The 14,903-nt window shown below is 34.5% G+C and overlaps 4 protein-coding genes across 10 annotated transcripts; all 4 read left to right on the top strand.

The window, feature by feature from the left end:
• Window positions 1-1,702: 1,702 nt before the first annotated feature.
• On the top strand, window positions 1,703-6,857 carry LOC106647987. Its single transcript, XM_014364983.2, has 10 exons — window positions 1,703-1,953; window positions 2,390-2,547; window positions 2,647-2,800; window positions 2,869-2,951; window positions 3,044-3,144; window positions 3,215-3,419; window positions 3,481-3,607; window positions 3,681-4,005; window positions 4,079-4,167; window positions 6,743-6,857. The coding sequence occupies exons 2-10, from the start codon at window positions 2,397-2,399 to the stop codon at window positions 6,855-6,857; spliced, it is 1,350 nt and encodes a 449-aa protein (XP_014220469.1). The 5' UTR covers window positions 1,703-1,953; window positions 2,390-2,396.
• Window positions 6,151-12,384, top strand: LOC106653392 (venom protease-like). 5 transcript variants are annotated; one of them, XM_023460564.1, is made up of 7 exons: window positions 6,151-6,320; window positions 7,375-7,476; window positions 10,646-11,020; window positions 11,112-11,411; window positions 11,496-11,597; window positions 11,676-11,830; window positions 11,966-12,384. In XM_023460564.1, exons 2-7 carry the CDS (start codon window positions 7,392-7,394, stop codon window positions 12,119-12,121), a joined length of 1,173 nt encoding a protein of 390 aa, XP_023316332.1. In that variant the 5' UTR covers window positions 6,151-6,320; window positions 7,375-7,391; the 3' UTR covers window positions 12,122-12,384. The 5 variants fall into 5 exon arrangements, with proteins under 5 accessions (XP_023316332.1, XP_023316334.1, XP_023316333.1 ...); XM_023460566.1 differs by lacking the exon at window positions 6,151-6,320 and adding an exon at window positions 6,510-7,044; XM_023460565.1 differs by lacking the exon at window positions 6,151-6,320 and adding an exon at window positions 6,698-7,030.
• LOC106653471 lies at window positions 8,563-10,543 on the top strand. The gene is made up of 3 exons (XM_014372958.2): window positions 8,563-9,188; window positions 9,301-9,694; window positions 10,388-10,543. Exons 1-3 carry the CDS (start codon window positions 9,143-9,145, stop codon window positions 10,467-10,469), a joined length of 522 nt encoding a protein of 173 aa, XP_014228444.1. The 5' UTR covers window positions 8,563-9,142; the 3' UTR covers window positions 10,470-10,543.
• Window positions 12,385-12,519: 135 nt separating the features above from the next.
• On the top strand, window positions 12,520-14,744 carry LOC106658790 (venom protease). 3 transcript variants are annotated; one of them, XM_014381027.2, is made up of 7 exons: window positions 12,520-12,654; window positions 12,754-12,827; window positions 13,077-13,358; window positions 13,483-13,806; window positions 13,863-13,964; window positions 14,039-14,187; window positions 14,260-14,744. In XM_014381027.2, the coding sequence occupies exons 1-7, from the start codon at window positions 12,647-12,649 to the stop codon at window positions 14,413-14,415; spliced, it is 1,095 nt and encodes a 364-aa protein (XP_014236513.1). In that variant the 5' UTR covers window positions 12,520-12,646; the 3' UTR covers window positions 14,416-14,744. The 3 variants fall into 3 exon arrangements, with proteins under 3 accessions (XP_014236513.1, XP_014236433.1, XP_014236595.1); XM_014380947.2 differs by having other exon boundaries at window positions 12,520-12,827; XM_014381109.1 differs by lacking the exons at window positions 12,520-12,654; window positions 12,754-12,827 and having other exon boundaries at window positions 13,112-13,351.
• Window positions 14,745-14,903: the final 159 nt, after the last annotated feature.

Here is a 14,903-nt window from a genome sequence, read left to right as displayed (position 1 = left end):
AAAGAGTTCGAAAAAATGATTTTAAGGTGGCCCCCAAGCGGCTTAAAGTTTACGTGTATTTTAAATGGGAAAAACTTGAAAATTTGATTCTTAGCGATAAAAATGATGAAAAAATTTGAAAAAATTCACAGACCCATGTATTTTATGTATTTTTGAAGGGAAATCGATCGGTGACCTTGAATGTGACCTTGAACATAACCTCAAAGCTACCACGAACAAAATATTGAGAAAAATCGTTTTTTTTCACGGCGACCCCCAATTTTTATTGCAGATTCTAAAAGAGGGAAAAATTTCATGTCTGATAATGTCTTTCGATTTTTTTTCAAGGGTATTTTAAAGGCGCTGCAGATATAGATGAAGCCCTAACTAGGAAAAATCGGAAAAGTGCACGCTAAAATTAGGGTTTTATTTGTATCTGTAGTGCCTTTATAATGCTCTTGAAAAAAAATCAAAAGACATAATCTGACTTGAAATTTTTTGCTCTTTTCGAATCTGCAATAAAAATTGGGGGTCGCCGTGAAAAAAAACGATTTTTCTCAATATTTTGTTCGCGGTAGCTTTGAGGTTATGTTCAAGGTCACATTCAAGGTCACCAATCGATTCCCCTTCAAAAATACATAAAATACATGGGTTTGTGAATTTTTTCAAATTTTTTCATCATTTTTATCGCTAAGAATCAAATTTTTAAGTTTTTCCCATTTAAAATACATGTAAACTTGAAGCCGCTTGGGGGCCACCTTAAAATCATTTTTTCGAACTCTTTATACCGGTTTTCTCATTGTCTCATCAAACAGAAGACATCTAGGTGGGGGGAGAAGCAATACAAAAAAGTCGGGAAATAACGGACACCCTAGTGTTCATCATATTCCATATAGAAAAAAAATTTTGACCGGTTGAGTTGACAGAGAATCGGCCAAAATAGCATACCTGCCCTATACCGGGAAAAAAGAAAGCCCCAGAGCACACGTTTATCGGCCTCGGCTTCGCCTCGGTCGCTTATTTCACGTGTCCTAGAACTTTTTTGTTTTTCCCGGCCTAGGGCTGTAATATACTATTTCATCACTGCGCGTGGAAAATTCTTAATATCGACTCCCTGCGCTAGATGCTGAAACGCACTAACACGTAACAGATAGGCACTCATGCAAGATAGACTACCACCCGAATCGGTTAAGAAATGTATTACTTTATCGAAGCATGCGGGAAGTCGATTTTAAGATTTTCCCGCACGTATTTTGATAAAAAATAGTATACTTGATGTGACAAATACAAAGTAGAGTTTAAAGTGCTTGTATAATCCTTGCTAGGATAGTGAACCGACCTTCTAGCCTCCGTCAGAGACTGAATTAATTTTTAAACTATTGATTAAGTACAAGATAATTTTAAAAAATGTTGCTCAATAAAAGAGCTGTTGATTTAGTCCAGTTTCAATATGAGCCGTACAGTTCAAGCATCGCGGTTCGATCCCAGCAGCGCGCGCATCTGTGAATGAAATATTACAAATAAAGCTAGGTTTTCCCGCATTAGTAATCAAAATAATGAGCCCGTTTAAACAATTCAAAGTCAAAATAATTGACTAATGATAAAATGGAAATAATTCATGTGGGTTATGCAAAAGACATTGATTAAACAATATTCAATAATCCAATAAATAAATTAAGTATTATAAGGTATGCAGAAAAACTATTGAAATCAGCGAACTCGGTCGCTCAAAGCGCCATCTTTCACCATAATGTTTTCACCAATGACCAACCCTATCCGTAAATAAGTGTATTAATCTATAATAAAATATTGCACTTAATGCAAAAGTTACAGCTGATGCCTAGCCTAAAAGCCACGTACGCTGTACTCTGCAAAAATGAGACAGCATCCAGAGTAGCAGAAGCACGAGAGGGATGTACAACCCCACGCGTCACTGCCTTCTAATTAAAACTTCTACTTATTCTTGTTTAAATTGTACGTGAGTTTTCGTAACAAATTTATTTACATCTACAGAATCTTTTCATTTATTCTTTAAATTTAGTGGCCTTGACTTTTTTGACTTCCCCCTCTCGATCGCTTACGTATTATATATAATTAGTTCATTTTCTTTGACATTTAACTTTTAATGCTTGTAAATCATATTTTTTCTTTTAAACTCCAATTGAAGTATTTTTTATTCATTTAGTTCTAATTTTTTTTTTTTTTTAATATTAATTAAACAGACTTTCTGAAATATTTACATGTTCTTGTTTGCTTTCTTGCTTATTTGACTATACTCAAGTGGAATATGCTTGGTCACATCATGCCAAGTCCCTGACATCTCTACTTATCATTTTAAACAACTAGAAAAAAAAGGTTCATTAGTGATTTTTACTTAACTGTATATTCTACATTTTTTTTATTGTTATAGATTCATTATGGATGATCAGAACAGCTCAAAATCTTTTTTAAAGAAAACAAGTGATTCTCTGGTTCACGAGACATCAGAAGAAAACTTGAATCTAATGGATTCACCAAATACAATAGTAGAGGTGCAACCTACCTATTTGTTTACAAACCTTGATTTAGGTAATTAACAACTATAAATGAAAAATGAAGTTACTTTATTGTAAAGTGAGGTGATTAAGAAAATTTTTTATTTGACTAATACAATGAATCATTTAAAAGTTGGGAGCACTGTACCAGAAAGTACCAGTGATTCTGAAACAATTGGAATCGCACATCATACCACTACAAATCCTGTCATGGATAGGGGCAGTTTCCCAGAAAATGCTTGTGCAGCGGGGCCGTCAAGACTTGCAGAAGAGATCACTGATTATTTGTAAATTATACTTTTGTTTATTTTTTAACTTTTATTATTTTATACAAAAAAATTTTATTTATTTTCAGATGTAATAAAGGAAATGTTATAGATTTATCAACTATTACTAGTGCGAGATCTGGAAGACAAAATTCTTCTACTCAAACATCTGGTATGATTGATAAAATCTTATTTAAAATTATAGGCTAACACTATGTATACATGTTCAGAAAAATAGTTTAGATACTAAATATTTTGATTTAGTTGACCTACCATTGGAATGGTCCTTGAGTGATAGTAGTTCAGATGAAGAAAATAATATAAATAGCTCAGAAGTCAAGATTGAAACAAGTCCTGAGGCACAGGTAGTCTTACTGTTATAATGTAGGATATATTTATAAAGATTCAAAAAGATAATTTGTAAAAAAAATTTAGACTACCCAAAACGCAGAAGTACAAAATGTGTCTTCTATGAACCTGCTGAGTTTCATTGATGATCCAAATGCTTCTAATTACTCTCACTTAAATGAATCTGCTCTTGGTCTCACAGTCAATAGACAAGGACATACTGATAGAAGTAGTAATCGGTCCAATGCACAGCAATCAACAAGACCAAGACATTCAGCAAATTTTTTAGAAGGTAAAGTCTATACATTTAGTCATAAATTTTACTTGACTACAAATATTAATTTTTTCAATAGGTCCACGATTCTATCGTATGAATCCTGTTATGGAAAGATTATGGTTAAATCAACAACGTACACAAGAAACAAATAGGTCACATATGAGAAGAAATCTTATAGCCTTACATAGAAGACAGCGCAGGAAGTAAGCGGATAGTTTCTACCTAATGCTTCAAAAATATTAACTATAATTTTCAAAATGATGCTTATTAATTTAGCGCTGAACAAACACATTTGCCAATATCAAATAATTCATCACAAGAGCGTCGTCGAATATTATCTTCATTTGAGATACCTGCAAACCGAGAAGAATTGCTTCATTCAAGTTCTAGTAGACATGGAGAGCAAACACAGCAGCAAAGTGAATCATCAGGACTATTACTTTCTGATTATACCGAGCTCCCAATTTCCCGATTTCTTTCCGATTATCATTCAAGATTTCAAAATTTTTCACAAATTACTGATATCATGTGTTCCATGTTTTATAAAGGAGCAACAAAAGAAAGTATTGAAAAAAATACATTCCCATATGAATATAAAAGGGTACATAATACAAATTAATAGTTTAAAAGAAATTCATTTTGAATTTTTATCTAAAATAAATTTTTATTTTTAGTTGACGCCACACAAAAACGAAAAAGAAAAAAATGAAATAGAAAAATGTACAATCTGCCTGAGTGAATATGAAGAAAATGAAAATGTCCGGTAAGATCATTAATACACTTATAAACATTACAAGTTTCTAGATCTACTTTATTTAATGAACTTATTATTGATTTTAGGAGGCTACCATGTATGCATTTGTTTCATGTACAGTGTGTTGATCAATGGCTTGTTACTAACTCTTGCTGCCCTATATGCAGAGTTAGTATAGAGTCACCAATTTATAATATAACTTGAATTCAAGCGGTTAGATGGTTGAACTATCAGCTTATATAATACTTCACCAAAATAATAAGATAATTTTTGTTGATGAAAACAGTTGATTTTTTAAATAAAATGACTAATTTTCATATTTTAGATCGGATAAAATTGAAAAAAAATTGCACGTTCTGCAAATATTTAAAAATTCCTCATGATGAAAAACGAAGGTGCTACAAAAAATATCTTATGGTAATGATTTATTACCTTGATTTTGAATAAAGTAATAATTTTTTTATGAACCATAATAATATTTACTAAAAAGTATTTAAAAAATTTTTTAATAATTCTAAAAGAACTGTTTAGCGCTGTTCATTGATGTTGAATTACGACGATTTTTTAATTCATATATTGTTTGTTTTAAGCGTTATTTTACAATGGTAATGTTGGTTGAGATTTGTAAAAGGTATGATTGATACAAAACATAGATGTTTATCACGAGTTTACTATTGTGCCAAACTTAAAAATGTATAATTAAATATGTACAAATCGTTTGTAAGTAGTTGATTAGTCTATGAATCAAAAAAAGGCTTAGTAGCAAAATGTGCTACCAGTAGAATTTGAAGGTTTAAAAACTAATCAGATCACAAAAATAAGAATACTTTAATTTTTATATTGATAATAAATGTAAAATAGTTTTAATCTCTGATTTTACTAGTATGACTGATAACCTTAGGCTTTCAAAAAGATGAACTGTATAGTAAGTTTTTTTTGGTAATCTTGAAAAAATATTAGATTTGTTACTAGTTGAGAATCACATGTGATTTATTGACTCAAATGTAAATAATAATTCATTCATATTTGTAAGGAACCGTTCAAACTTTAATTGTCAAAAATGAACAAGTTATTGGGAGCAAAAGCATTTGAGTATCTCTTCATTATAAAACTTTTTTGGAGAATATACGACATGTGATGGACTTGAATTCATTTAATTATAAAAATGAAACGATTTCATATATACCATGTAAATAAATAAATAAATAAATATGATATTTTGCAGCATGCTTCATGAGCAATAAAGCAAGCAAAAGATTTTAGCCGTTGATTTTTATTCAATAATTAGGCATCGTAATCTATTAGAATACATTTTTCAGGCAAAATACTATTAGGGGTTATTCATTTTCATTTTACAAAAAAGTTTCAAGGATCTTGAAAATACCAACTTGATTAGTTTTACGATTTTTACAACGATGGTTATGAACATTGTTATAACCGGTCATATATACATACATAACTAAAGTTCTGAAATTATTGAGTCCAAGCACCAGCAGTAAAATCGTCAACAATTAAAACCGCATTGGAGGGCGAGTAAATAAAAGTGATAATTCTATCTTTTTTTTTTATAAAAATAAAAACTTCGGGTATTGATTTAGTTGGGTAGGTACAACTTTTATCGAACTTTTTACATTTTATGTAGATCAAAAGCTTAAACAATGACTGCAATAACTAAACATTTATTAAAGATTTGGTAATTGATTCATGCCATTATCGTGGAAAAACTTTTGGTATTTCATAAACATTACCTAATATGATCCAAGTTGTGACATAAAATTAGCAAAAAGTATAAATATTATTTTTTTGAAATTATAATCATTGAAAATAAAATATAAAACTGATCAGATATCTATGTTGACCATAAGCGAAATTGAAAATACCACGCTATCGTTGACGCTTATGATAAACATTTGCAGCGCATAAAGTTCGCATGATCTTTTCAGAGTATAAAAAGAATGACCGGTATAAGATCGTCCACCAGTCTTGAATCACTGCTCCGAACGTCAAGATTTTTAGCATTCATCAGTAAAATAGTTTACGCGTATGAATCGAAAGCATTTATTTTCATGCCAGTCAAAGTTTTGTAACCGTGTTAGTTAATGCATCTAAATTTGGATAATTTTATAAAAATTTGAAATCGAACATCTCTAAATTCAAAGAAGGTAAATATACTTTGTGCTTCACTGTTCAACTCTATAATTACAATTGAACCTTCAAAATTTCATCTCAGTAGAACTTTTGTTTTTTCTTTTTTTTTTTTTACTAATAACTATAATTTAATTATTTACAAAAGTAAAATTTAATACATTTTTGGAATTTTCGAAGCCAACAATTACCTGACATCAATCACGTTTGCTACAGGTGTTTAAATTATTACCGTTAATACAATGGATAATAACTTCCGCAATTCTCACGTGAGCACTATTTGAGCATAATTCATGATGGCATTTGATGTTAAGTTAAAAAAATAAAAGCACCAACTGCGATCGCGAGATGAACTTATTTTTTTTTTAATTTTAATAAGTTAGCACTGTACCTGCACGTGTTTCATATTTTCATTGAATGAGTGTCTTGAATTTTCAAGCGTCATCGGAAACTTCGACGCTCATTGCATGAACACTACAATTATCCTCGACAACTTGTATATAATGCCCGGCAATGATACAAAAGTTGTTATTGATACAGCTAACACGGTGTGAAGATAAATTTACTTCGAACGAGGAAAAAAACTAATTTTTCTAAATAATATACGAGAAAACGAGATTCTATATTCAACTATTCCAATTGGCCCAATGTTACACAGTCAATCATTTGACCATGATAATTATAACTACTAACCCATTAAGCAGTGCCTTGTAACAGGGGAATCCCAGTGAGTATTGAAACGTAAGCTATATTAATACTGTGACGTAACTAAATGGGTTTTAATAGTCGATTCCAACATTTTTCAAGACTTGCTGTATAAATATACAGTATACGTGGGTTTTTGCTAATTTCCAGTAATAAGTATAAATTCAATAGTCGAAACACTATTGCTTTGTAATATAATAACCAGACAAACAGGTTCGGAGTTTTTTCGAATCGAACTCGTATAGGAGATAATCTTGTCTAAAATGATAATTGGCCAATCGTGCTCATTTTGTCGTGATGTTTGAGTAGCATTTTGTTGTAAGTAAAATATCTATAAAGTTTTAAACTTGTTTCTTTTTGTTTTAGGAAAAATAGAGAAAAAGATGTCACTCGGTTGCAAACTAACTTTAGCAGGTTTTTTACTGATAACTTTGCACGCTGTTTGTCAACAGAATGTTTCCGCCGAAGGTTCGTATAAATGTTTGGTATTTATTAAATTACACCTCAAATTTTATCTCGCAATGTATTGGGCTTACTGTTTTTATCGGTAGAAATCATAAAACTAAACGATCATTTAGCTATTATGTTAAAAGAATACAATGGTATCAATTTTTATTAGCATTAATTTTTGTTATTAACGATACTTAAGTATAGGAACGCAATATTATGGCGTGGTTGGCAAAAATCGGTCAAGGCCCGCGGAGACCGAAACAAGAGAGAAATTGAATGAAGGACAAATTTTTTAAGTCTGATCATCTCAACTGATTTAAATAATATAAGTATTGGCAATCAACGCAATAAATCGTAAATTCTTCAATTTACTACGCATGTGAATTTTTAGTTATTCTATAGCATAAACATAATTGTATGACAATGTTTAACGTAAACTTTTGAATGGATTTATGATCAACAATAATTTAATTTTTAAGATTATCGTCCAATTAGCCTTTATTCAATAGTTTAAGTCTTCAATCCAAATTTTTTTACATGAGTAGCTGATTTTATACTTTGTGAACTTGAATTTATTGATGTTGTTTTAATGCGCCTGTAAAAAAACTTGGAAATATTCAAGCGAATTTTACGATTTATATTGAATATTTACTAAAAATCGTAGTAGATATTCGAAAAAACAAAAGCATCGTGTAAACATTTGGAATTTTACTTTTAATACTGCATGATACAAGTTTAATGATGTAAGTATGTAGCAAATCTGATTTCTGAAGTATTTTGGAAAGTTCAGAAACGAGCAACGCAAAAAATGTTACGTCATTTAATCCATTCAAGTTTCTTCGGCTAGTTTTTAAAGTCAAACAGTTTTTCATAACCACAATGCATCAAATTAGCCGCAATTTTATATGAGCTTTATCATTAATAAAAAAAAGGAAGAAATTTCTTGATAAAATCGTTTATAATTAGATATATATGAAACGATATTCGATTATCTAAGCTTTTGACCTAACAAATCCCTTTTTATTTCGTGTGACATCTCTGGCCCCATCGAATGTATATTGACAAATTATAATTATACACAAGCAATTAAAAGTTGTAAAAAGTATTTCCTTTTGATCCAATGAAGGAAATGATTACTGAATAATAATATTTGTCAAAAAAATGAGTGAGAGATCAGTAAAATGTCATAACTCGTTCATACATGGAGATGATTTTTCGTTTGGTCGGTGCAATCCTTAAACCTGAAATGTTCAACTTGTCTATTCAAACTCGTCTGCAAGTTATGTGTGCAGTGATCGATTATCGCAACGTTCGCGTTATACCCGCATAGAAAACTTACGCATCGATTGTAGTACATACTGTAATAGTCGACCTTGCCGCGTGCGAGATGTTGTGATTTGTTTGCGTGAAAGACGTTTGTTTCAGCTCTCGAGTCTCGATCAGTTTTTCATGTAAAAATGCACGGCAAAAGTGCTCGATTCGTAACGTACTAACGTGTAACGCGCGTGCGAAACAAACGACGTCCTGCCGTATAGGTAATAGTGTTTACGTTCTGTTAGTCGCTTGTTTTCTCAGCTCGCGCTGTACTGCTCGCATTGCCCGTGCAATCAAGTTTGCTGGCTTTCATACTCGAGTCGAGTCGAAATCGTAACCATTGTAGTGTTGGTTTTCGTCTGTGTGTAATATGAATATCGACGATTTTGTAAAAAGTCACCCACATTTTTTCAATGGTAAGTCATGATTCTTTTATAACTTTTATCACCTTAGACATGGTTATAGCTTGAACGAATGAGTTATATATTTAAAACATCTTATTTACTTGAGAAAATGTTTGCGTTTCAGAAAAAGATTCCAAAAATACAAAGCGACTAATACAACTGGTACGACAATGTCCTTACCAATTTAAAGGCTCGGAGAAGGAACAGAAAAGAATCATAGATTTGCGCAATAATATGGAAAATTGGCAAAGCCTCTTGTTAGATTACCACAATAATAAGAACTGGGAATTCCCAATGGTATTAAGAAGGCTTCTTATTTCCAAAAACGTACTAAGAAAGTGGGACCTCATGGCCGTTAACAAAAATCTAACTGAGGAAGAAATGAGAATCGCACTCGAAGAAGATGAGAGGCTACGTCAACTACCAACTGATTATCGCAAGCCTAGTGTGAAAATGCTCGAAGAAATTGTCGATGTTTTCATACGATTACAAGATCTTTGGGTCGGAGTTAGCATAAAGTAAGTAATGATAATAATTATTCACATAGTCTTAGAATATGCATTATTCGTTCGGTATCAAAGTTTAAACTTACAAAAAACTTTCAGAGAAAAATTTATTGTTGAATGCTAGTAATGAATTATTAATTAACCGAAAACAATAAGTAAATTCAAAATTTCTTTCGATTTAAGGGTAAAAATAATGAATAGTTTTAGTTCGCGTAAGATAAGTTGTCTTCAAACATGAAATACTTATTAATATAAAGCGTTGTAGGTTTGTAAAATGAGTTTCGAAGTATTTTTTTATTGCTTTACACTATTCACCGAATAATAAATGAGAATGCATCGTAATCAAAATTTTTATATGATACTTTTAAGCACTTACTTTGCCTGTTTTACGCGATCTATTTCTGCGACTTTTATTAATGCCTTTTGAAGTTATTCCACAAATAATCAAGAGAGCACAAATGTTTAGATATGAATGAAAATTTTCCAACATGTTTTCTGTAAATTTAACCCCATTTTTTAAATTACTTGTATTGTGCCGTTTTATAGTTTTTCTCTTGACATCCTTTTAACTTTTGATACAAATAAAGAGTTAACACTGAAAAATTCCATTTGTAAATTAAATTTTTTATTGCTAATAAAACTGATATTTATAAATTATTATTGAAAATCATTGATACTAATTTGCTTATATACTTTGTTTTACAGATTTACTTTAGCAGTTGCAAATCGATACATCAGCATTGTAGCAAGACGATCAAGATGTCAAGGAGTTGTCGACATAAATTAAATGAAATGTCTTAATGACTCGCGATAATTATGAGACGATGATTATAAAATAAATAAAGTGATTCCTATAGTAAATATGGTCTATTTTTTGTCATACCTTGAAAAGTTCTGACTGAAAAAATACTTGACTTTGTATGTAAATAAGATATGGTTTTGCTACTCTGGCAATTGTCACAGGTGAAAGTTGCAAGAACCAACTGTTGGCCCTGTCTCGCTCGGATCACGGTGTCTGCATGAAGGTGCGAAACTGTCAGCCTTACGTGACTCTGCTGCAGCAGTACGGCACTGCAGCGGGTGCTCAGCTACGAAACACATTGTGCTACTACTCGGGTAACGACCCGGTCGTCTGCTGCCCCGACTACAACGGCAATCCCTACTTCGGGGCTGGCAAGAGCAACGCCGTGAACGAGCCCGATCCGGCTACGCTCGAGCCAAGCAATACCAATCGAAACAGCGAGTCCAGTACGAATTATGGGCCGTTACGCGCCCCGCAGTGTGGCTACAGCGACGTGCAGCACAACCGGGTCGTCGGCGGCGTACCTTCCGAGCTCGGTAAGGGATCTTGCTTCGCGCCTAATTTCGTAATTTGTCCTTGCCGCAGATATACTTATCTCTGTAATACGCTTTGTTGTTGTACGAGTAGGAGCTTGGCCGTGGCTAGCAGCTTTGGGTTATCGGGACGGTAGCACGGGGGGTGCCAACTGGCGCTGCGGAGGCAGCCTCATCTCGGCTCGTCACGTGCTCACGGCGGCCCACTGCGTGTACCGGCGCAACGACGTCTTCCTCGTGCGTCTGGGTGAACACGAGCTCGGGCGCGACGACGACGGCGCCAATCCGATCGACGTGCCGGTCGAGCTCATCACGCCGCATCCGGACTACAGCAGCTCGAGCCACGAGAACGACATAGCCGTCATTCGGCTCGCCTACGACGTTCCGTTTACTGGTACGAGCCAAACTCCCCCAACCTTGCGCAACTATAACGAATTTCGATATCACCTTGTTTTATTTTTGTTTCTTTTTATTGTAGATGCCATTCATCCGATCTGTTTGCCGCTACTGCCTGAGATCAGGAACAAAGATTTTGTGAGGCACTATCCTTTCGTGGCTGGCTGGGGAAAATTGCACTTTGGTGAGTTTTTTCCTTGCTTATGTCTAAGAATTGCTTATCTCTTCTTTTGACAAATGACTAACGATTTTACTGTTTCAGACGATACGACGGGCTCCAACGTTTTGCAACAAGTTCAATTGCCGGTTGTATCGCAAGAAACTTGTCAAAACGCCTATGCTCGCTTCAAGGCTCAAATGATAGATAATCGAGTTTTGTGCGCGGGCTTTACCGCAGGAGGAAAAGACGCTTGTCAGGTAATTCTTATTTATATTCCCAAATTAAAAAAAATATTTCCTATAATATTACCTCAACAGTAATTCATTAATTCCTAACACCACTCTCTGCTTTTGAAGCATTTTTATTAAAACCAATAAATTGTTTTCTCTTAGGGAGACAGCGGTGGACCACTCATGTATCCTTATCGAAGCGCTTATTACGCTATCGGTGTTGTATCCTTTGGCAAAGGCTGCGCTGAAGCCGGATACCCTGGTGTCTATACTAAAGTATCAGAGTTCCTAGATTTCATTATGACAAATTTAAATTAAATTCAAGACAATTGTTTACCCATTTACATATGTGAATATATTTGTCTTGCACATTTAGACTACACACTAATTTGAAAATTTACTCGAACCAAGTCTTGATTATCAACCATAATTTGAACAATGCATTATTTTACATTATTGAAATAGATTGCGCGAATATAAATAATTTATAATTATTTTTAATCATTAGTTTTAAATATGTAAATAGATGTAATTTTTTTTTAAATTGTACGAATAAATTGTATTATGTAAAGCTATGTGAATTATTCATCTCTTGTTTCAAATTATTCTATACCGTATTTAATAACGTCAATAACTTTTATTGACATGTAGTTCGACTTTACGGTAATTAAATGAAAAAAAATTAATTTTGCTCAATTATGCGATATGCGGTATTCCGAAAAGAAAATACAAATAATAAGTATATTACCAGGTGTTAACGAGGAATATCAATAACACATTCGTTTTATCAAAAGAACGACAGGAAGCCGGTAACTTTTTTTGCAGTCTCTATAAAAAGTTTCGATGAAAAGGTCTCGTGAAAGTTGCTTATAAGCGGTTCATTTTCTATGAAATAGTTTTTTTTAGCATTTTTGTTCAAATTGATTAAATACAAATGCAATGAATTTCAGTGCAGTGAATCTTATAGTTATTTTATCGTTGATTATTACTTTATCAGTTGATTGTTTTAAATTTCACAAAAAAGGTACAAATATTTTAAATTTTTCGGTAAAGTTTAAATGTGTTGAATTGTTCCGTTACACAAATTTTTGGTAAAATCGCGAATGAATAATTCGCAAGAAGCCTGCAAAAACAGTAAGATAAAAAACTTTAGACAATAAATGTTTCAAATAAAACTGAATTTTGCCAAAAAATTGTATTGTAACTCTTCGATCTTATACGACGAAAAAGTTTGATTGAAAGAAGCGAGTATAACCGATGATTGTCTTTGAAGTTAATACTGCCTGCAAAAACTCCGAGGGTAAACGAGGCGTATGCATTCCGTTAAAGAATTGCAAAAGAAGTTTAGCTAAAGACGCCGAGCTAAAAAAGCAGTCGAGCCAGGAATGCCCGAGCAGTCATACAAGACCAGAAGTATGTTGCACCGACGGCAAGAAGAAAGCTGCAAGGCCTGGGACGTACAGTTCAGCGAGTTATTTTCCAATAGCTCCACCGAATTGCGGATTCAGCGACGTTCCCCACAATCGCGTAGTCGGCGGCGAGCCCTCGGTAATCGGTATGAATTTCTTAAAGATCATCACGATCGCGACGGTATAAGAGAGAGAGAGAGAGAGAGAGAGAGAGAGAGGTGAAAAAATTTGACGAGAAAGGTGCAAGATTGATGGTTCGGCTGCATGCAGGTGCTTGGCCGTGGTTGGCCGCTGTCGGCGTCCGAGTCCCAGCAACAGAGCACTCGAACGAGTCCTTCATCAACACTTGTGGCGGCGCCCTGGTTTCGAGGCGTCACGTTCTCACGGCGGCTCACTGTCTCGCGGCCTTCGACGAGACCGAGACATTCGTCGTAAGGCTGGGCGCCTTCGACCTGGACAACGAGCATCCGCTAGACACGCCACCGCCGGTCGACGTGAGCGTTGAAAAGACCATTCCCCACCCGGGCTACAATCGGACCTCCAAGGAAAACGACATAGCCGTGCTCAGACTCAGTAGAGACGTCGAGTTTACACGTAAGTCCCATTCAGCAACTAATCGAGCGGCTGCACAATTGCTTGGCTAATTTCAGTGGAAATCCGACCGATATGCCTGCCACTCAAGAGCAGAATAAGAAATCGCAATCTAGTCGGCAGCTTCCCTTACGTCGCTGGTTGGGGAGCAACGTCTTACGGTACTTGCTTCTGACTAATCATTATTGTCGATCAGCTCATCTCTGAGCAAAGCCAATTTATTGTCGCGTTGCAGGAGGCCCAACGAGCAGCATCGTCCAGGAAGCTCAGGTGCCGGTAATCAGCGTCGACAAGTGTAAAAAGCTCTACGCCAAAAAGAGGATACTGGTCGACAAGAGGATTTTGTGCGCCGGCTACGACGCCGGCGGAATCGACGCTTGTCAGGTAATATGATGTAAATATGCTCGCGCCGCAAATAGAAATGTATCTATATACGATTGCAATGGCTTGTTGCAGGGCGACAGCGGAGGGCCGCTCATGTTCCCGCTGCGCAACACTTGGTATTTGGTCGGCGTAGTGTCAACGGGCTTCCAATGCGCCTCAGCTGGCTTCCCAGGAGTTTATTCGCGGGTCAGCGAATTCTTGGGCTTCCTCATCGACAACTTGGTTTGAGAGCTTCTTTTCGCATCGACGACGATTCTCACTTATCTCGCAGCTCGCGCACACACGCCAGGGGCACAAATCTGACGTTTTACAAAAATACAAACGAGTATATAATTATCAAGCTTGCCATGACGTGTGTCGCTTTTTGCGCATCGCAGTAAATTGCTCGAATCTAATCGTTTCAATAATATTTGTGATTTCCTCCATTTTTTCCTCCATGTTCCGGGCCACAATTACGTAAACAGTGCGGATGCAAACACCTCTGATGGCTCTGACTCGTGCAGTTCATTGCTTTACTAGCTATTTCTAATAAAACCAAATTCTTTTTTAAACTTTAATCGATGCAGCGCTCAATATCTTATTCATTAAAAAACCTAAAAAATATTTTTCGAAAAAAATTGAGAATACATTGTCTCAAATTTATTAAATTAAATAATTGAAAAATGATTACTCAAAGACTAGGGTTGAACGATTTTAATTTCAGATATCAATCTTGA

This window comes from Trichogramma pretiosum, unplaced genomic scaffold (genome assembly GCF_000599845.2).
Source record: "Trichogramma pretiosum strain Unisexual culture from Peru unplaced genomic scaffold, Tpre_2.0 scaffold62, whole genome shotgun sequence".
In the NCBI taxonomy this organism is placed as follows: Eukaryota; Metazoa; Arthropoda; class Insecta; order Hymenoptera; family Trichogrammatidae; genus Trichogramma; species Trichogramma pretiosum.
Note: the sequence above shows the minus strand (reverse complement) of the source record. Positions and strands in the feature narration are given on the sequence as shown.